This window comes from Sciurus vulgaris (genome assembly GCF_902686455.1).
Source record: "Sciurus vulgaris genome assembly, chromosome: 14".
In the NCBI taxonomy this organism is placed as follows: Eukaryota; Metazoa; Chordata; class Mammalia; order Rodentia; family Sciuridae; genus Sciurus; species Sciurus vulgaris.
Genome location: NC_136475.1, coordinates 45235743 through 45257315, shown reverse-complemented (window position 1 = coordinate 45257315; position 21573 = coordinate 45235743). Strand labels below are relative to the sequence as shown.

The 21573-nt window shown below is 37.7% G+C and overlaps 1 protein-coding gene and 1 long non-coding RNA gene across 4 annotated transcripts in view; one reads left to right on the top strand and one right to left on the bottom strand.

Moving 5' to 3' along the window:
• Positions 1 to 19524, top strand: part of LOC306643537 — a 51443-nt gene extending 31919 nt beyond the window's left edge. The window contains exons 2-3 of the long non-coding RNA XR_013758970.1: positions 15181 to 15242; positions 19388 to 19524. This is a non-coding gene — a long non-coding RNA (uncharacterized lncRNA). The remainder of the gene's footprint in view (positions 1 to 15180; positions 15243 to 19387) is intronic.
• Positions 13938 to 19979, bottom strand: TMEM17 (transmembrane protein 17). 3 transcript variants are annotated; one of them, XM_079109738.1, is made up of 5 exons: positions 19841 to 19960; positions 19416 to 19495; positions 16621 to 16724; positions 16348 to 16461; positions 13938 to 15406 (listed from the first exon to the last, which is right to left on the bottom strand). In XM_079109738.1, exons 3-5 carry the CDS (start codon positions 16714 to 16716, stop codon positions 15128 to 15130), a joined length of 489 nt encoding a protein of 162 aa, XP_078965864.1. In that variant the 5' UTR covers positions 16717 to 16724; positions 19416 to 19495; positions 19841 to 19960; the 3' UTR covers positions 13938 to 15127. The 3 variants fall into 3 exon arrangements, with proteins under 3 accessions (XP_078965864.1, XP_078965863.1, XP_078965862.1); XM_079109737.1 differs by lacking the exon at positions 19841 to 19960 and having other exon boundaries at positions 19416 to 19549; XM_079109736.1 differs by lacking the exon at positions 19416 to 19495 and having other exon boundaries at positions 13940 to 15406; positions 19841 to 19979.
• Between the last annotated feature and the right edge of the window lie 1594 nt (positions 19980 to 21573).

Below are 21573 nucleotides of genomic sequence, written 5' to 3'. Positions count from 1 at the left end.
AATCTGACATTTGCTCCACCTCTGTCCCTGGAGGCACTCTGATCAGATGTACGTGAAGTAGGAATGATCTTCCAGCCTGACGAGAATAAAGCTGAAGTTACTCAGTTAGTTACACTCTCCTGCTTGTAAATCTGGAACCTGATGGTCAGAGGTGTGTTCTTGGAGATTGACTTGGCCTGAGGCATATCATGATACTCTTGCCAGCTCCCACTCCTACTATCAGGGGAATGAGCTGAGAGCAAACTCCCAGTGAAGTGAGAGATTGGAAGGGTAGAAAAGAATCCAGAGAGACAATGTGGAAGCTGCTGTGGTTGAGGTGGGCAGCATGTGAGGGGAGAATGCAAGGTCTGCTCACCTTGGTGACCACAGGGGTGTTGCCATTGAACAGGTGGGTCAGCTATGAGCACCTCTCGGGGTAGGAGAGGACAGCTCTAGTCTGAGTTTTATACCACTCTCCAGTTAGCTGCCATGTCCTGCCAAACCTGCTGCCTGGTCATCGTTCTTTTAACAGATATGCTTTGCTGACCCAGGAGGCAGACGCTGAGGTGTCACTCACTGTATCTCACTGGGCTCCCTCACATCCACCTAGATCTTGTTTCACTCCTTGGAAGTTCAGTCACTTAATAATTAACAAATTATCACATATTTAGTGGCTTAAAACAACACCCATTTGTCATCTTGTAGTTATAGAGATCATGAGTCCAAAATGGTTCTCACTGGGGTAGAACCACCTTGCTGGTGTGAGAACTCACTTTCTTACCTTTTGCAGCTTGGAGAGGGGCCACAGTCATTGGCTTGTGACCTCTTCCTGCTTCAAAGCCAGCCATGGCTGCTTGAGTCTTCCTCACATCTTATCACTCTGACACCTACCCTACTGCCTCCCTCTTCCTCATTTAAGGACCCTTGTGATTATTTTGGGTCCACTGGGATGATCCAGGTTGCTGTCCTTAGTTTAAAGCCAGCTGTTCAGCAAGCTTACTTCCATCTGCAAACCTTCTTTCCTTTGGCCACATAATCTAACATATTCACAGGTTCTCTGAATTAGGATGTGCATGTCTTTGGGAGATCACTACTCTGTACATCTTATAGTAAACACTCACTTTTCCCAAAGTGCTTTTTCAGACTTCATTTGATCCTGGAAAATGCCTGTGAAATAGGCATTAATGGAAAAGGAAACTAAGATGGGAGTCAAAAAACAAACAAACCTTGTTTGTATTCCAACCTGAGTTTACTTAGAAATAGAGGGTAGAACATAGTTAAGTTACAGGCCACGCTGTTCTGTTTATTTCAAGGCTGTCCTTCTTGATGACAATCAAAGAGGAAGGGCATGGGGAAAGAATGGCTGTGTATGGCCTGCTGTCAGGGCTGGGTTTAGGTGCAGTCCTCATATAAACTTGATCTGCTCCTATCGTTTTGCCCTCCTGAGTCTGTGACTCCCTGTTTTTGCCTTCCTGAGTGGCTTTCTAAGTGACCAAGATGATAATCTTAACACAGATAACTACAGTAAAAGGGTGTGACCCAGATGCAAAGCTACTTGTTTATAGTAAAATCAATTCCATACATGTGGAATGGAGAATGAAAACCACAGTCCTGATACTGACTTTGTGGAATCTTCCATGAAGGAAGAAGAGAACACTTACAATAAACCATCAACATATGGACAAACTGTTGATTGAATGAAGGATAAGATTTTGTTAAAAAAAATTTTTTTTAAAACCCTTGCTACTTAGGATAATCCTAACAGCAACTAGTTAAGGGAGATTTCTGACTGCCATTTCAAGACTATGATTCAAATACACAGGACCCAACTCTGTGGTTCTCCCAACAAGTTCAATTCCCTCTGCACTTGGACGAGGAAATTCAGGAATTGGATTCTGAGTCTGGGAAGTCAGGGAAGAAAGAACAAAATCCCCAACCTAGTAAGAGGCTGTATGTAAAAAGGTTTACACTGAGCTTCTGTTTGTGAGTGCTTGCTCTGTTTTATTCTGTTTGTTTTGTTTTGAAGTGGAATTAAAGACTTTCCCAACCTTAGTACAACTTTTCTGTTCAGAGAGCAGATTTTAAAACAAGACAGAAAAAACACACACACACACACAGACCAGAGCACACTCTTAGGATGTTGGGTTTGCTTTAGTCAATAATACAGGGAATCAACTCTTCTGTCAAGGACTAAACTTGAAAACAACGGTGTCTTCCACAGGCACCTTCACCAGGGGACAAGAGGTGGGCAGCACACACCACATATCCCTCTGAGGTTTGAAAACGGTTCAGCAATTATGATAGAACACACAAGGGTGGGGTTCCCCACGGGCCAGTGTGACTTTGATTCTTCATCTTCCAGCTGCAAAGAGTTGCTGTCTCGATTAGTTAAAGTGACAAGGGATGGAATGTTTTCGTTGGAGAGTCCCAACGCTGTTTCCAGCATATTTTCCACTTGCCTGACTTTGCTCTTGGCCCTGAATGAAGTAGAAGGTGGAGTTTTCTGTACTGAAATCATAAAACTCTCTTTACTGGCATGCATGCAGTCAGATCTGCTCTTGATGTTGCTCATGTTATTAACTGCAGCTGAGTTTGCTGTGAGTGAAGTGTTTTTTTGTCTTGGGTGAGGATCACTTGTTGACTGGTGATGGCCTGGACCCTGCAATTGGAAGTGGACATTTTAGTGAGGGGTTTGATTATTCTTGTATTTTTGTTGTGTCTTTTTCACTTTTCAATCCATATGTTGCTTTGGGCTTGTTTGCAAAGGGAGAAATATTTGGCTCATTTATTTTCATGCAGTAGAGACAGGAGCTTACTAGGGGCTTGGGAACTGTTTTTGTAATTTAGGGGACTGTTTTTATAACCTAGCAGACTAAATTTGGCAAGCCTTAAATTTTACTAAAATTTCATGTGATAAGAAGCCACATAGTAACACCTCAAGTGTGCTTGCACCTTACTCAATTCTATTATAAAACAAAAATAATAAACAAAACCTTGCATCAAAGTGTTATTAAATAAGCCTGTACACTTGAGCCCATGGTATTCATGCCCGTGATTTCCAGAATCAGTGAGTTCCTTATTGTTCCTGTAGAACCAAAGATTAATTTCCCAGAAAAATTTGTATGATATTTTATAAAAGCTTATCATAAATGCTGAGGAAGATCTGGAAACTTCTCATACTCTTAAGACTGCAATGTAGAAACACTTTGGGCTGGTGCTCTGGATCCCTAGGCTATTTGAAATGGGACAGAGTTTGGTCCAGGGAGGCCCAGAGTTCCCCCACCAAGCACACCTTATTCTTTTTCCTTACACTCAAACTTTTGAAAGGTCCTCCTAGACTCTAAGTCGCCTTTGCTCAGGAGCAGCATCTTGCCCATCTTAAAATCTCTGTTCCTGCCAAGCCATAGGACCACAATTAATTTGTAGAACAGAGCTGTGTGGAAGAAACTTCGAATCAGACTTCCCACATTTTGAATCACAATTCTGCCAATTTCCAGCTATGTGATCTTGGTTAACTTATTAAAATTCTCTAATACTTAGTATTTTTTTTTTCATTTTCAAAATGGGAAATGCCATTATAGTTACAATTTTAATATAATAATGATATTTACAGTCATGTGCTGTATAATGACATTTCATTCAATGACAGACTGCATAAACAATGGTAGTCCCTACTAATTGTATTCCCTAGTGATGTGTAGCTTGTCTTGTTGGTTGTAAGTACTCTCTAGGATGTTTGCATAATGATGAAATTGCGTTTTTCAGAATGTATCCCCTTCTTATAGTAGCTTGGAGGAGTGAATAAGACAGCACATGAAAGCACTTACCATTTCACAAGGACCTACTTCAGCAAATGGCAGTCCTTTTAATCAGTGTTCCAAAGGGGTTTCCCATTAAAAAAAGTTAATCAAACACACATCTCTTTAACTGCCAGTCTACTTCGATCAACATGAAATGGCTGAGGATAACAGTCTGAGTTAGTGTAATTCCAATCTGAAGCAAAAAAATCCAGATTTTTAATTTTCTTGGTCAGGCTTTTCATGGGTAAATGGATTAGATTTTATTTATTTATTTTTTAACAATGACTAGCTTTTGAATTTTTTTTTTTTTTTTTTTTAATATGTAACTACTTTCATTGACTCCTAGAGGTCTGGGATCCAAGTTTGAGAAATAGTGTCAATGTTCCTGTTTTGGTGTCTAGGTTGTATGGTCTTAACAACTTAAATACATTTCTGAAGCACGTGTTTATGGAGAGAGAGCATTGCGCAATGAAATAGCATGTCAGAGCCACACAGCGTTAGGTGTGAATCCTGTCTTTCATTTATTTGCTGCATGACCACGGGTAAGTTCTGCAACATCTCTTGAGTCCAGTTTTAGCTTTAGTAAAATGGGAACAGTGTCTGCCTTACAGAGTTGTCATGAGAACTGGATGAGATGTTGATAAAGCCCCAGCACAGCATCTGGTATATAGCAGGCATCCAACTAAATGGTGGCTGTTAGTCTGGGAAGTCTAGCCAGATTTGAAGGTTTATGCTTAGTATAGGAGTGGTTACTGGTTTAAAATTAGGATTATTTTTCATGCCATAAAAAAATCAGATATAACTAAATGTGGCATTTCTATTCTGTAGGGAGTTTTAAAAAGAAACTACTGTATATTAAGAATAGAACACAGGAGGTCTGAGTTCTAGCAGCTTGCTTATTCCTTTATCTGTCTATTCAGTCGACATTACAAAGTGCACAAGCATTGGTCCTTGTCCTTAAGATGCTCAGCAACTGGAGGGGAGACAGTGACTCAAACTGGCTTTCTACCTCATCAAGACCTCTGCCCTGCCCTTTCACAGTATTACCCTTCAGAGTTTTGTATTCGTATATTTATTTATATTTATTTTGGTACTGGGAAATTGAACCCAGGGCCTTGTGCATGCTGGATAAGTACCCTGCTGCTGAGCTATATCCCCAGCCTGTGCCCTTACCCTTCCATCTTATAGAGGTCCTCAAAGTTCATTTCTTCAGTCACATTTGTGACAACACCTGAAATCTCCATATTGTTGTTCTTCCACTGCTTCATATGTTCCCAACTTTGGATCATCTCAACTATTTGCCTTCCAGAGTTACCCTGGTAGCTATAGAAAACGACCCAACTACATAGGTTGGAATAGCTGCACACATTTGCAGTCTTCAGTCTCAGTGGTCTCAGTACCACTTAGTAATTCTTTGCCTAATGGTTACTCCTTCCATTCTCTGCATCCCATAATCTGGCTTTGCCTACTTCTTCAGTCTCATCTTGCCCACTCTTTTCCTCTCAACCTCCCCATGAGCACCACACAGTGCCTAGGATTCTCTAATACACACACTGTGACATTTTCTGGCTTCCCTGGTATTGCTCATGGAATTTCCTTAGTCCTAGGGAGATGGAGCCCTGATCAGTGTGGATTTAAGAAGTCAGTTCTGTAGCAAACACACTTCTAGAGCAGGGATGAGTTACTGTAGCTAGAAGACATGAACATCCACTTCTCTGATCCCAAGCAACTTGTATGATTTCCTACAGGAAGAAAATACACTGGCAATTGTATTTTGCATTATAAACAAATACATTTGTAGTAGGTCTACATAACAATCTTTTGTGAGTTTGGTTACTGTGGTTACTCCTTTTGAGTATGTTTAAATTATGATACACTAACAAAATTGAGTTTCTGGATATAAGAGCCAAGAACCAAGCTGTACTAAACATGCCTAGACAACCAAAACCAAAGAAATTAGTTGGCCCCCTGACACAATATATCTAACCCTTCTCCCTACATCAGCAATGACTTCTAAAGATCATCACTCATTTTTTTAATTTATTGTTTTATTTTTACAGACTGCATTTTGATTCATTTTACACAAGTTGGGTACATCTTTTCATTTCTATGGTTGTACACAAAGTAGATTCATGCCATTTGTGTAATCATACCTGTACATAGGGTAATGATGTCCTTCTCATTCCACCATTTTTCATATTCCCCTCCCTCTCATTTTCCTCTACGTAATCTAAAGTTCCTCCGTTCTTCTCTCACCCTCCACCCCCCCACCCCCATTATATATCATCATCCACTTATCAGGGAAAACATTCGGCCTTTGTTTTTTGGGATTGGTTTACTTCACTTAGCATGATATTCTCCAATTCCATCCATTTATCTGCAAATGCCATAATATTATTCTTCTTTATGGCTGAATAATATTTCATTGTGTATATATACCAAATTTTCTTTATCCATTCATCTGTTGAAGGGCATCTATTATCAAGAACACAATAATGGAAGTTAGCGTGGATGTGGGGAAAAAGGCACACTTTTACATTGCTGGTGGAGTTGCAAATTGGTGCAGCCACTCTGGAAAGCAGTGTGGAGGATCCTCAGAAAACTTGGAATGGACCCACCTTTTGACCCAGTTATTCCACTCCTCAGTTTATACCTAAAGGACTTAAAATTAGCATACTACAGTAATGCAACCACATCGATGTTTATAGCAGGTCAATTCACAAAGATCATCACTCTTAAGACAAAGGGAGTGGAGGAACTTGGATGTGACATATTATAGATGGAAATGTCCCTAATGCTTATATATTAACTCATTAAAAACATCCTCATACCAAAACTCAATTTCCTTTTTCTGAAACTTTGCTTTCCAAGCAACCTCTGCAGTTATGATTGATCTCCCAAGTGAACTTGGCCCTTAGAAAAAGTGTCTTATGCCTGCACCCAGTGCAGACCAGATAAAGCTGCTGTTGTGCATTTTGAGCCTCTTATCAGTTTAGATGGAAATATCATAACCCCTGCCTAAGCAAGCCTGAGACTCAAGTTTATGGGCCTATAAGGCAATAAGGTGAATTTGAAGACTTAGAAGAAATTAAACTGCCTAGAAAAATCCAGGATATAAACTTAAAATAAGAATATTCTCCATTCATTAGTGTATTACATTTTGGATTTTAAATGTCCCCCCAAAGCTCATGTGTTAAAGGCTTGGTCCCCAGACAATGGTATTACTGGAAAGTGGCAGAAATTTTAGGAAGTGGGACCCAGTTGGAGGAAGTAGGTCATTGGGAGGATGTGATTTTGATGAGTATATGGCCCCTCCTCTCTCTCACTTCACTTCCTGGCTGTCATGAAGTGAGCAGCTTTGCTCTACTACACATTCCTCCCTTGATGTTCTGCCTCCCTACAATGGTGGGGTCAAGTGTCTGGGGACTAAAACCTCTAAAATCATGAATCAAGATAAATCCTTTTAAGTTGCTTATCTCAGGTATTTTGTCACAGTGACAGAAAGCTATCACAAAATGCTTACTATGCCATGCTTATTTAATTCTTGAAAATCTCTATTAGTACCCATATTAAAGACGAGGAAATTTATGATTAGGTAAGTTAAATAACTTAGCCAAATTGATAAATATGCCAAAAATTTGAATATAGGTCTGTCTACCTGCAAGCCCATCCTTTTAACCACTGTGCTACACTGATTCCCCTTAATAAGTCCACTCATTCATTTACTTACTAAATACTTATTGACCAGTTGTTGTTTGTTAAGCATTGGAAATTTAACAATGAGTAAGATATTTGCCATGAAGACCTTACTATGAAGTAACAGGAGTAAAATGTAATTGTTTTAGCTGTAGAAATAGAATAAATAGAGTATGTTCAGCAGAGATAAAGAAAAAAAGTACAAGTTTACCTGGAAGTAGGAGACAATGGGAAATTACCATAGAGGATCTGACAGTTGAGCCAGGTAATTAAAAAAAAAAAAAAAAAAAAAAAAAAAAAGCAAGGTTTAGAGATGTAACTAGGTGATAGCACTCACCAAGCAAGCAAGAGGTCATGCCGGAGTTTCAGCCTATGGATAAGGTTACTTTGGGCAGAGAGAACAGTATGGAGGGAAAAGATTTGTAGGCAAAACCCAGACTGGTGCAGTGGAGAACTGGAATTGTGTAGAATCGGAGAACAGCAAGATGAGGCCAGGTGGGTGTGGAGAGGCCTTGTATGCCATGCTAAGGAGTTCAGCTATTATTCTGCAGGAAATGAGAGTCTTGACAAACTTTAAGGAGAGCAGTGTCAAGATTAGGTTTGGTTTTAGATTCTCACTAAGTACAATTGTAGGAATGACACTGTGCAATTGAGGCATTTACTACTACAACATGAAACAGAACAGTGGGGTTTCTACCCTTTGTGATCCAGTCCTTATACTTGTATTAATATATGCTTATATTAATTATATTAATTGAATTTACCACCTGAAACACCAGATGTTTTTCCTTTAAAAATAACATAGAACTATGAACTAGTGAGATGCACAGAGGAGGAGAATATGTGCATGGGCAGGCATGCATGTGTATAAAATGAATTTGGGCTTAGCAGTTCAACTTTTTGAGATTCTTTTGAAATGTAATTGTATCATCTTATCAAATTAGCTCTCCCTTTCAGCTATCATTTTCAAATATGACAACAATACCTTGTAATTCTGTTTAATGTAAACATGCCATTCACTGCCTACAGCATGAAGTTCAAACTCTTTATCATAATGCATCATATAAAAAACTGATAACATCCTGATGTCAGGCTTTTCAGTTTATCTCATCTAAACACCTCCACTTTTATACACCTTATATTTTCTTGATGCAAAACTTTTGCTTTTAGTTCTATTTGGGCCTTATATTTTCAAATGTCTATATCTTTGCCTATCCTGTTTCATCTATCCCAAAAGACTCATGCCCCCTGGACAGGCTTCCTCACTCATTTTTACCTTTTACATAGCTTTATCACAATACTATCATGAGGCATTATGGTACTTTAAATTTCTCTCCTCTGTCAGACCTTGGATGGAAGGGCAAGGGCTAAATCCTATTTATCTTTTTAGTCCTGGAGTGTCAAAGCATAGTGGATGAGATATTGTTGGAGCTAATTAAACTAAGTTTACTTTGCAGAACAAAGTCATAGCATTCTAAATATATGAAGCATATCTTTTGCAGCTGTTTTATAACTTACTGAACATTCAGTTGTTAACTTTCCAGCCTTCTCTAGCAAGGGTTTACTGACCCTAGGGAGCAATAATTTTTAGAACAGCAAAATTTTTGACTCTTAATACGTTCTTATTCTTTTTAGGAAAGCTATTTGAAGCAAAGTCCTAAATATCTGCTCTTTCTAGTAGTCATTTTAGCACTCCTAGGTACTAATGAATCAAACATTTATAATTATTAAATGTGCATATAACTTGAATATTAAGCATTCTTCCTTGAGTCTATACTATTGAGCAATGTCTCCACTATATTTTCAATTAGAATATAAATAACTCAAGATCAGGAACTTAAAAGCTTTAAAGATGGATCAATAATAGCACTTTCCTATCAGCTAAATATAGTGCTATTAAAGTTCTAAAAAATTAAAGACAAGGCTATTCTTGGTTGATCATTGTTTTCAAAAGTCTACATTTTTAATGTTCCTGAGTGCTGAACACCTAGGTCTGTGGAACAATGGAGGACAAGACAGTTGAGACCTGACCTTGCAATTGTATACCCATGGGTTAAAAAGCCCCCTCCAGCAAGGATGTTCAGCTGTGAGACTTGTTTAGATTGAGCACACTGATAGATTTCCAAATGTCTTTGGTTTTTCATGGAATATATATTTCATGCTATTCTCTGGTTTGTAGCTTGCTTTTAGGGGCTCTGTCCTTTCCTATCTCTGATTTATAATACTTAGCCTTATTTTCAGAAAGATGCAAATCTATCTATGCACCAAAATTTAAACCTTGTGGTTTAACTTATATTTAAACACAGTTTCTAGGGCCTGAGTATTTTAAAATGCTTGAACACTGGCGGGGTGGAGGGATTTTTAAAAATGATTCTTACAATTCCAGTAAATATTCAAGTTTTTTTTATTGACTTAAAATCCAAAAAATAAAATTCTCTTAAAACTAGAATAAAAACATATACTCATAACAAATGAGTGTTAACTGCACTTATAAAATACAGCAGTTAAGTCTTCTGATAAATCTTTTCTATGTCCAAAATCTAACACTTTATATGCTAACAAACGTACAGGGTAAACTGCTCTGTCTGCCTCATTGTTTTCTGCCTCCATGCCTATTTTGCTATGCAAAAGCTTTATGTCAATTTACTTTTTGAGCCGTTTAAGACCAAACCAAATTATTCTTTCAGTACATTTTAAACAATCCCTTAAAGACCTCTTTTTCTTGGCTATGTTTCCAATCTTGGCTTATCACTATAATATTTCATGCTCCATGCTTCTGAAAAAATTCAATATTCAAGAACAAAGTAATCCAGAGCTTTACTTCATTTCAGTCTTTTTATGTCCTAAGGCTGTCCCAACTCAATGACCCAGTTTTTATTGTGTCACATCTCACTGTCTGTTGCAGACTGCGACCAGCTTGCCTAATCCTTTTCCTGTCCCTTATCAGTTTTCCCTTAATTCAAAAATATATTTTTTTTAATTCTTTGTACTCCTTTCACAGTTTTTAGATTTTTTTTCCTCCTCCTTCTCAGGAGACTCAGGGCTCCTGTGGTAGATACTTAGCAATACAAAGAAAAACAGAAAATCGAAGTCCATGAGTCTATCCTTGTCAGAATTTTCTTTGTACTATTTTTAGAATAGTTGGTAGCAAATGGCAGAAAGTAGATATTATAATTTGGCAATATGTACTGAGTCCTTAAAAATATTCATACCTGTGCTGGCGATATAAAAAAAGATATTCATACCTTATGACATGCAATTTACTTCTGATAATCTGGTTTATTAGTTAAAAAGAATCACCTAAGTTGGGAGCAGTTGTACATGCCTATAATCCCAGTAGCTCAGGAGGCTGAGGCAGGAGGATCACGAGTTCAAAGCCAGCCTCAGCAACTTAGGGAGGTCCTAAGCAACTTAGTGAGACCCTGTCTCTAAATAAAATATAAAAAAGGGTTGGGGATGTGACTCAACGGTTAAATGCCCCTGGTTCAATCCTCAGTACCAAAATTAAAAAAAAAAAAACGAGAATCACCTAAGATATGTAAGTATATGCTATACTCATGAGATGTTCATTAAAATTATATATATATGTATATATGTATGTGTGTATGTATACAAAAGAAGAAAACAACACAAATATTCAATAACATGAGAGAAGTTAAATAAATTACAGTTCATGTACTTGATGGAATAATGTGCAATCATTAAAGATGATGGCTATGTGACAATGTAGATACATGGTTAAATAATTACAGTGTCCTCAGAAAAGCAGGGTACAAAATTGAAAGTGCCTATAATCATAACTTTTTTTTTTTTTGGTAGTACTGAGGATTAAACCTAGAGGTGCTTTACCACTGAGTATATCCCCAGCCTCTTTTATTTTTGATTTTGAGACAAGGTATCATGAAGTTGCTGAAGCCCACATGGAAGTTGCAATCCTCCTGCCTCAGCCTCTTGAGTTGCTGGGATTATAGGCATGTGCCATCATTTCCAGTAAAAAAATTTTTTTACAAAGCACTTATAGAGCATTTTTGCCAATAGTTGCTATTTTAGAATGATAAAACAACAGATTTTTTTTTTCTCTCAAAAATCTTGTGATTCTACTTAAACTTTTTAAAACTAGAATCTTGCTGGGTATGATGGCACATTCCTATAATCACAGGAACTCAGGAGGCTGAGGCAGGAGGATGGAAAGTTCAAGGCCAGCCTCAGTAATTTAGTGAGGCCCTAAACAACTTGGCAAGACCCTGTTTCAAAATAAATAATAAAAAGGGCTGGAGATGTAGCTCAGTGGTAAAGTACAGCTGGGTTCAATCCCCATTGCCAAATAAATAAACTATAATCTTAACTGATTTAAGTAAAAATCATTTAAGTAGATTAAGTCAAGTATAATTGATAAAAGACTACGTGGAGAGCTCTACTTAAATCTAATAATAATGTAACAATTGGGGGAGGGAAGCAAAGAAAGCAAGTCAGTCGTTTTATTTACCATTGTAGTCATCTCTGAAAGGGAGAATTAGGAAAAATTCTCAATACCTATTTTAAAAAATAAATTTTTAAAATTTAGTAGGTTCTATTTTATTGTTTAGTTTATTTTACTGTCCCTGACTTGATCCAGGCCAGCTCGTTGTCTCCTAAATTACTTCAAGTTCTTATTGGTCTCTCTACTTCTAGTTCAACCCTTTCAAGTAATTTCCCACACTGTCTTCAGAGAGATCTTTCTGAAACCCAAATCTGTTTATGATACTTCACTGTTTAAACTACTCAGGGATTCAGAATATCCACATCTTTATCCTAGCACCTCCCAAGCTTTTCTACCTCATTCTGTGCCATTTCTTCTCTTTGCATCAGCTTTGTCAAACTACTTGTAATACCGCAAGGGTACTCAGAATCATTATTACCTTTACCTTTTACTACTAACTTAGTACCCACTCATTCTTCAGATCTCAAGTGTCACTTTCTTTGGGAAGGCTTTCTGAATTCCTTATCTCACTGAGATATCCCTGCTCTGTAATCCACAGTGCCCCACCACACAGTATGATCACTCACTTGTCTGTCTTTTCTGTCAATCAGCTTCTTGTTTGTACTGGCAGGTGGGAGTGAGCAGGTATACGTTTAACCTGATATCGACCCCTCTCCTCCATCGTGGAGCACCGTGGATGCTTATTGATGTTGATGAAAGCTTAATGTGCTAACCTGGAAGTTCAATGCTAGGAGCACACACATGGATGCATGGGAAGCCAGGGGCTTGTTACCCTCAGGTACTTAAAGGGGTAGTAACTCATTCAATGTACTCCTCTGATAAAGTTACACTTTTCCACTTTGTGTTAAGGTTGTTGTTCAAATGTTTACCTCCCACATCATACCCTGAGAAATGGGAGCCCATCTTGTCTATGAACCCTCCAGTATTTCTTGTATATACTCAGCATGCATTCAAACATATATTAAACCAATAAATTTCAACATTTTAAAATCATTTTGATATACAGGAATTCACACCTACTCTGTCTCTGATGAGAAAAAGCCTCTGGGAGAAAAAATATGTGGAAAACAAAATACTTGTGAAGCTCAACATCTTAACTAGAAATTTTCAGAACAATTTTGTGCCCTTAGAGAAAAGGATATATAGGAATTAAGGATAAATAGATTCAAATAAAATCAGGATAAAGACTGCCCAGATACTGAATGTGGTGACATGCAAATATCTCTTCTACCTCAATTTCATTCACTTACATAGGAATGAAGTATATTCCAAGAAAATCTCTTGCTCAGCATAACACAAAACTCATGGTTATTGTTTAGATAAAAAGTAAATGACCTGGTCAGGTCTCAAATTACATTTTTCATTTCTTTGTTTCCACCTTACTATATTTGTATTTTAAACAATGTGTTTATTACAGCAAAATTACCTGAAAATTTTAATCAATCAAACTTTATTCTCAAACTTTTTACCATCTGAAGCATTTTTTATAATGGCTAACATTTTAGGTATTAATCTCTTATTCATAAACTAAAGTTTAAATGTACCCAAGTTTCCCTTATTTAAAATAAAACTCTGGAAACAATCTGGAAATTAAAATCTTTCTGAATCATCCCCCTAATTTATATGCTTCGTAGATTTAAATTTATGTTTTCTTATGGAATCATCTGTTTCTATCTGGAAAATAAATGCAAACAAATGTGAGGTTTTGAAAAATATTCATAGAATTATTTTTTAAATTTCAAATTATTACAGTGTACCTCATGAGTATTCTGATATACAAAAAGACTAATTAGTCACTGCATGGGGTAGAATTCTTTGGCTGAACCTTATATATAATAATAAAAAGCAGAAATAATAAAATTAACATAATAGGTCAGGTATAATCAAGAATGAATGGGAAGCAAAGATACTTTTTTAAAAGTAAGCAATGTAAGAATAAATAAGGCAAATTATGGAACTCCAAAGAAAAGCATGAATTGCAAAAAAAAGGACGGAAAATTATAACAGTTTTCAAAGTAGCCACTATTCCCTCAGTAAAAATGTATATAGATATATACTTCCCTGTTGGAATGAAAATCTGAAATAAAAATATTATGTTCCTTCAGACAATCCAATAATCACTAAAACATAATGTTCAGATATAACCACACAACTTTGTTCTTAACCTATTTAAATTCCTTTCTTCTATTTGCAAGGAAACAAGCTCATTTAGGATCATGAGCCTTTGGCCAACTTAGCTCTCAAATCAAGCCTCATGTGAATTTATTGGGTCTGTAGGAGCTCTTCAATGAATAATTATCTAGTAGATAAGATCACAAGGGTTAATTTAGTGTGTTTACCACAGAATCTGCTACATAGATGGATCTCTAATATTTTTTTCTCCTTAATTTCCCTGCAATTCTGTAACCAAAACAGAACAAAACAAAACAAAACAAAAACAAAACAAAACCATAGCCCCAAAGAATTACACAGACAGGAATGATTTGTTGCTTATACTTTAGCATATGTTGCTTATACTTTAGCATAAATAGTTTATAATTTATTGTAAAAACATTTTACTTACCACCACCACAAATACTGAACATGAGTTTATGAAAGTTAGGATTTTATCACAAAAATATTTCATAAATACCATGATAAACCACCTGTCTTCTTCTTCATTATAACAAGCTAAAAAAATAAGGGTTAGGATTTAATTTAACCCTTGCAGACTTGAAGATTTGGTCTCTTGGCTTATACATACAGTCTAATATGCAAGAATACTGATTATCATTATTATGTGTTTAGAGATATATGGTCAAACATATAGCCAAGATATGGGTAACTGACAAGTTTAAAAGAAACATAGACATTTCTAGTTATAGATTCTAATTAGAAATATTACAGTAAAACTGGTAAGCTACAACGACAATAGACAGATACCTACACACCTGAAAAAAATCAACAACAAAAAGTTTAGCAGCAGGTGGACAACATTTAGGTTTTAGGGTTAGTATACTACTTTCACATACTGTACAAAGTCTTATTTCCCCCAGTCTGGGGGGTTTCAGAACTAGACAGCACACAACGCAAAAAACTTGCTCTGTCCTTTTTTTATGCTAAATCTCTGAGCTTTCCTAATGCTTGTAATTATCTAAAATCGTCTTTTAGATTTTCACTTAATAGCACTGATTCAAATCTCTTCTATACATGACCTCATTCTTCTCATGTCTCCTCTGTTTGCAGAGAGCCGATCAAAGTCCTGGAGATGGAAACGAACTGCCAACTGATTGACCATTTTCCTCAAGGTAAGAAATGCTGAAATAACTTGGAAAGTAAGGAAGATAGTGAAGATGATATGAATTGCTTTTTCCAAGGGCAGATTCGTTAGGCCTTCATTAAAGAGCAGGAAAAGAATTAAAGGCAACTGCAGTAGAAGGCTCAAAAGCCAAAAGCCAGCCAACTCAGGAACCTGCAATGATACACATAAATAGTGATTAGATCAGGAAAATGTGGAGTTTTGTTTATACACATAAACAAGTGCTTAGCACTACTAGGAATCTACAATATGGGCTCTGTGGGTAATTCAAAAGAAGTATGACGTGGTCCTTGTGTCCTTAGAGATCTTAGTGTGGAATGAGAAAACAAACAATGTGAAACAGTACTAGAATAGTGCACTTTAGTCAATCATTAAATGCAACATTTAGAGGTATATATGCTGTAAGAAGTAAGACAATGTAATTAGGGTAAGTGAAAGAAAGACATCAAGGAGCTAGTCTTTTAAAGTTGTGCAGAGGGAAGAAGGTAAATAAGCAAATATGTGAAAATGAGCATGACTCAACACATTGGAAATCAACACATTGGCCTGGAATGGATTGTTGGGTTAAGAAATGGCAAGAAATTTGGTAAGATATGCTGGGTGTGGCCTAATTATGAAGGGTCTAAAAAAAACACAAAATTATCTCAACACTCTGGTTACTGTAAATGCTTTTGCTTAGGCAGCACAATGATTCAAAAAACATGGGCCTGGCAAAGGAAATGAATTTACGATTTTTCTCATTTTCTTATTCAGGATCCAAACAGACATATTTAATTGACCAAATATTTTCAAGGCCAATATGAAGATGAAAACCTATCAATTCTTAAGTACTTACTATGTCCACATACTTAATATAAATCAATTCACTTAATCTCAACAAACTTGAGAAATCAATGTTATTTTCTTCATTTTATATATGTAGAGACCAGAGCTCAAGAGATTCAGCAAAGAGACAACAGTGAGAGGAGTGGTCAAGTTGGAGCCAGGTCTTAAGTTCAGGCCTGATGCTCCTTCTACTATCCCTCAATGCCTTACACTAGCATGAAAACCTTACTGCATTTATGGGTAGCCCTGAGAGGAAGAGAAGGGCCTACCTTCTCCTGTAGATTTCCCATGTAGCCCAGGTATAACCGGATGGCTTCAATTAAGGTTATTAGGATGATAACAGTGATCACAATGAATTTGTAGTAATCAGGCAAAACTGAATACTAAAAACAAAACAAAAAAAGAAAACATGTTTGTAACAATCTCACATACAGTAACACTGACCTAAGATTAAAAAAAAGACTTAGAACTTTAATTTTATTGACCATGGAATGATGTTGGGGATGAGCAAAAGAGCCCTCAGTGGTAAAGCACAGACATACCTTCATCTGAAGCATCATAATGCAGCTCACCCACCAAAGTGGGAAAAAGTAAGTGTTAAAGTAAAGCGACATCTGCAATGCCAAACTGGAGACCATTTCATTATCTACAGAAGAAACAGAAAAGGAACAAACTCTTAATCCTGGTCTCTGCCCTATGAATCCTTTCATTCCTGAAACTCCATAACTGTAATATTGGCTCAATTAAACTACAAATTTTAGGCCTCTTAATAATCCTTGACAGTAAAAGGAATATTAATCTTAACACCATTTAGTTCAAATATTGATTACTTGGGGGTATGTTTCAAATTCTTCGGTTGCTTATTTTGCCATTATGGTCTGCTGACTTTTTTGCACATTACAAGTATAAATTAAGTGTGGAATATCAAGATGAATCCTGTTGAACAGACAATAATTATCATTGCCTCCTCTGTAGAATTCTGTGAAGTCTATAAAATGAATGCATAAATACATAAATGAATCACAGATAAACTAATCCCATACAAAAACTAATCTCCTCAAATTATAGGCACATCTCTCTTTTCAGCATACTCTAATTCTATCCATTCTTTAATGCCAAAGCCATCGCTACCTTTCTTGATCATATTCCCCTACCCCAGCAGAAATCTCTTTCCCCTCCAGGTACTTATTTAAACTGTGTATGAGAGTGTTGGCATAGAACCATTCTCCCCTTGCCCAGTCTAGTGCACTGAAGAGACCATGTGCTTTAGGGTCCATGTAAACCCAGAACTCCTCAAGCCTGTCTAAACTTGGATGCCAGACTTGGGATAAATCATTTAACCTTTTAGAGCCTTAATTTCATCATCCATAAAATGATATTAAAACTACCTCAAAGGCTGCTCATAAGGATTAGAAATAACAAACTATTTCACCCTGGAACCATGTCTAGCACACCCAGTAAGCCCTCAACAAATATTAGTCCCCTTTCTTTTTCTATGTGTATTATGGGCTCATTATAAGCACAGACATGTCCTACCCAGATTTGAGACCCTCATAAAACCGCGCATCTTACTTCGTACTCTGTGAATACCAAATACACATAAGCAGAAAGAATAATTTGATGAAAACATACTGTCATAAGGAAAGACATTATCTATCAGGGTAGCCATTGTGATACATAAGTCTCATTTATCTAAGGTTGATAACCTAATACTTTCTGTTTTCAAGTAAAGGAGAAGATCACAAAATTAAGAATTTAACTTTTAAAAATTGAACCCTATAAGATACATCCTAAATTAACCAAATTCTTAAGAGCAGATACATATTTTGAAATTGACTGCTCTAAATGTAAAGTTTTACAAAGGCTCTAATGTAAATTTCTTAAAAACATTACTATTTTCTTTTTCCACAACTGAGTTTTTATCTGTCATTTAGTAATTTTTAAATAAGAAATAACCATAGTCTTACAGAAAAATGGTTTCCTTTAGCTTCAAGAATATACCTGGCAATTATGATCTTTTGGTTGTACCAATTTATAAAATTACTACTGATAAAGTAATGAATTTTTAAAAAATATGTTAAGACTGAAGACAACTTACTAGTCTAGAATTTTTTTTTTTCATTACAACAGTATAATTTTTGGTCAGCTGTGGCCTGAGAGTAACATAAACTTGTTATTACAGTACGAATAAAACTATTTAAGATTCACAAAGAAGAGAATGTGGAGAAATAATGATTCATTAATTAAGTTGAAAACTTTAAACTTTGGAGCAGTGGCTGTTGTCAAAATTTTTCAAAGAATAATTTTTATACATGAACATCTTAAAAGTTATGCTGTCTGTATTTCAGCAGATCAAAGTTATAATCATGCAACTGAAAAGCAAGTTAATATGTAAATGAACTTTGAAAGCACAAGACACAAATTTACTAAATTTTGCAAAATGTTGAGTTCTGTAAATGGAATTTAAATTAAAATGTTATATAATCCGGCAGGCAAACTACTGGCCAACTGCCTGTTTTCACACAGTTGGTAAGCTAAAAATAGTTTTTCTTATGTTTAAAAGGTTGGGGGGGAAAGCAATATTTTGTGACACTCGAAAAACATTGAAATTTAAATTTCAGTGTCCCTAAAGTTTTATGGTTTTACTATTGTCTATGGCTGTTGGAGAGAACATATAGCCTGTAAAGTGTGAAATATTTATTATCTGGCCCTTTTCATTACATATCTGCTGACCCCTAATACCTTGTATTATCAGATGTTAGTGTCTGTTAATCCTCACCCTTGGAATCACAAAGGAGAAAATTAATTTTTCACGTTTTTCTCTGCATGTCTTAAATCATAAAAAGGCCTACATTTGGGGAATAGGCAGGTGATCACGGTGACAAGATGTAACTGCGGGAACTAACTTTGCCTTTCTCTGCCCCCTTTTAAAAATCCCCAAAGCAGAGGAAAAGATTTTTATTTCCCTGCAGAGCTCAATGATGAAAACCACACAGGTTTGACTGACAATATGCTGTCTATCATAATGATTTAAGAGGCGTAAACTGTTTCAGAGGAAACTGCATTATCACTTGTCATCATGTTGAATGTAGCATCATTACGTCGTGGTATTTTGTGACTAGATTTAGGGGAAGAGTTATATATAGAAGAGGAGAAGACGGCAGGGAAGAGGGCGAGTTTTGATGAAGGCCTTGTTAGTATGGCAGCTGACACTCCAGTGGATGGAGGTTTACGACTCATTAGATTTTTTTCTTTTTCCATCTCTTCTGGTGGAAAATGGCCTCGTGTGGAACATATTCGTTCTGCTAGAAAAGGAGAAAAGGCACATCTACTTCACCGGAGTGGGGGCTGAGGGATCAGAAAGGGGAGATGCTTCGGCTGTTCCCCCGATCCTGGCTGGAAATGCCCTGGCCGGAGCTGCAGAGGAAAAGCAAAGTTGGCTTTGGCGGACCGGTGTGCTGTGAAGAAGGCGTTTTTATTTTTGAGTCCCCTCCCAGGCAGCTCACGCGGCGCAAAAGCTGGCACCATCTCAGCTGCCGCGCTTGCAATGCGCCGGCCAGGTGGCACACGACCAGACCAGGCCGGGTTCGGGGCGGGAGCCTGGATGAGCCCGGGCCTCAGCACCCGGGCCCAGCCCCTCCTCCAAGGAGCTCCCCGCACAGAGGAGAACCAGCTGAAGGCGAAATCGCCATTTTAGGTCCGGGCAAAATCTGGACGCTCCAAAACCCGCGCGGCCACACCCATCGGGCCTCGGCCACTCACCCGGACCCTCACTGTACTCCGGCCCGGTCCGGCTGGAGTCGCTGAATACGGTCCGGCTGAAGTTTCCCAGCCGCTGGCGAACTGGATCCGGCAGCTCCATGTCTGGGCCTCAGTGTCCCTCGCCCCCTCAGAGTCTGGCTGGTCTGCTGGCGCAGCCGCGCTCTGCGGTTCCCACGGCAACCTGGCGGCGTGAGACGCGGCGGACCCGGGGTACCGCGCTGCTACCTCATTCGGAGCCCCCTTGCCTGGCGGGGAGAGGTCTAGGGAGAGCGGGTTCCGGGTCCTGGGAGCCTAGCGCCCCCGCAGTGCTGCAGACCGCAGATCCCTTAGTCCTGTCTTAAGCCCCACCGTCTTAAAACTAATCACAAGTAGTAATAAACCGCCTGAGGTTGGACTGCACCACAAGGCGCCCTCAAACCTTGCCAGTGGGACTGTAAAGTAGTGCTACCTTTCTAGAGACAAATATAGAATGGATGCAGAACATAAAGATTGTTCGTGACTCAGTAGCGCGCGTTCTCTGTCTCTCTCTCTCTGTCTCTCTCCTCTCTCTCTCTCTCTCTGTCTCTCTGTCTCTCTCTCTCTCTCTCTCTCTCTCCCTCTCTCTCTCTCTCTCTCTCTCTCTGTGTAAAATGTCCAGAGAAGGAGCGTGTGCATGTGCCCACTGGCTTAAAAACAAACAAACAAAAAAAGACTGAAAGGAAATAATCCAAAATATTAACAGTAGTCATCTCTGGATAGTGGAATTATGGGTGATTTAAAATTTTCTGGACATATTTGTATTTCCTAACTTTCTCTCAAGATGTATTAAACACACAAACAAAACCATATAAGTGTAATATAGAGAAAGGCAAAAAATGAATGAATCAATATCTAGGTGAAGAAACATAAATTTATCAGGATCCCCAGAAGCTTCTCCATCCTATTCCCTTTATGTCTCTCAGCATAGGACAGTTTTGCCAATTTTTATACTTCATATTAAAGCAATCACACAGTAGGAGTTTTAAATAAAATCTGGTTCTCAAACTTAGAAAGTCGAGGGTCATAAGTTTTCTCTCATATGTGGAAGCTAGAGAGGAAAAAGGGAAAGAAATGAGGTAGGTGGATCTCATGAAAATCAAAGGGAGATCAGTGGAATAGAGGAAAGGGACTAGAGGGAGGAAGGAGAGGAAAAGGGAAAATACTTGGGAATTAGAGGGCCATATTACATTGTTATGTGCATGTGCAATTTATGTAACAATGAATCCCAACATGTACAACTAGTTAGGAGCAATTATGAATAGTGCTGCTTTTGGTAAAAAGATGCCTCTTGATGAGTATATGCATGCACTTTTGTTGAGTGTATAACTGGGAGTGGAAATTTCTGGGGCAAAGGATGCTGTAAAACACAGCTTTAGTAGGGATTGCCAACAGTTTTCCAAAAGGATTGTACTGATTCCTGTTTCCAGCAATGTATGAACATTCTTCTTACATCATATATTTCACCAACACTTGATATTCCCCCCCCCCTTTCCTTCCAGCCTTTCTGATGGGTGTATGGCAAACTATTAATTTTAAAATCAAAAAGAAAACCACACATATTCATACCAATGTCAAGAGGAAGGCATAGGAAAAAATAGTTTTTTTGGCTAGAATTTTAAAATAATTCAACAAATGTTTATTGCATTTCTACTACATTTTGGGGAAGTGTGCTAGGCTAACTAGGGATCAAGCTCAGTCTAGTGAGAGAGTGCAAG

Bases quoted from the DNA above. Each gene is read 5' to 3' on its own strand.
- TMEM17 (XM_079109736.1), bottom strand. From the start codon at position 19,940: ATGGAGCTGCCGGATCCAGTTCGCCAGCGGCTGGGAAACTTCAGCCGG. The intron at 16,725-19,840 runs GTGAGTGGCCGA...TTTCTTCTGTAG, and splicing joins GGAGTACAGTGAGGGTCCGG to ATAATGAAATGGTCTCCAGT. The intron at 16,462-16,620 runs GTATGTCTGTGC...TTTTGTTTTTAG, and splicing joins TTATGATGCTTCAGATGAAG to TATTCAGTTTTGCCTGATTA.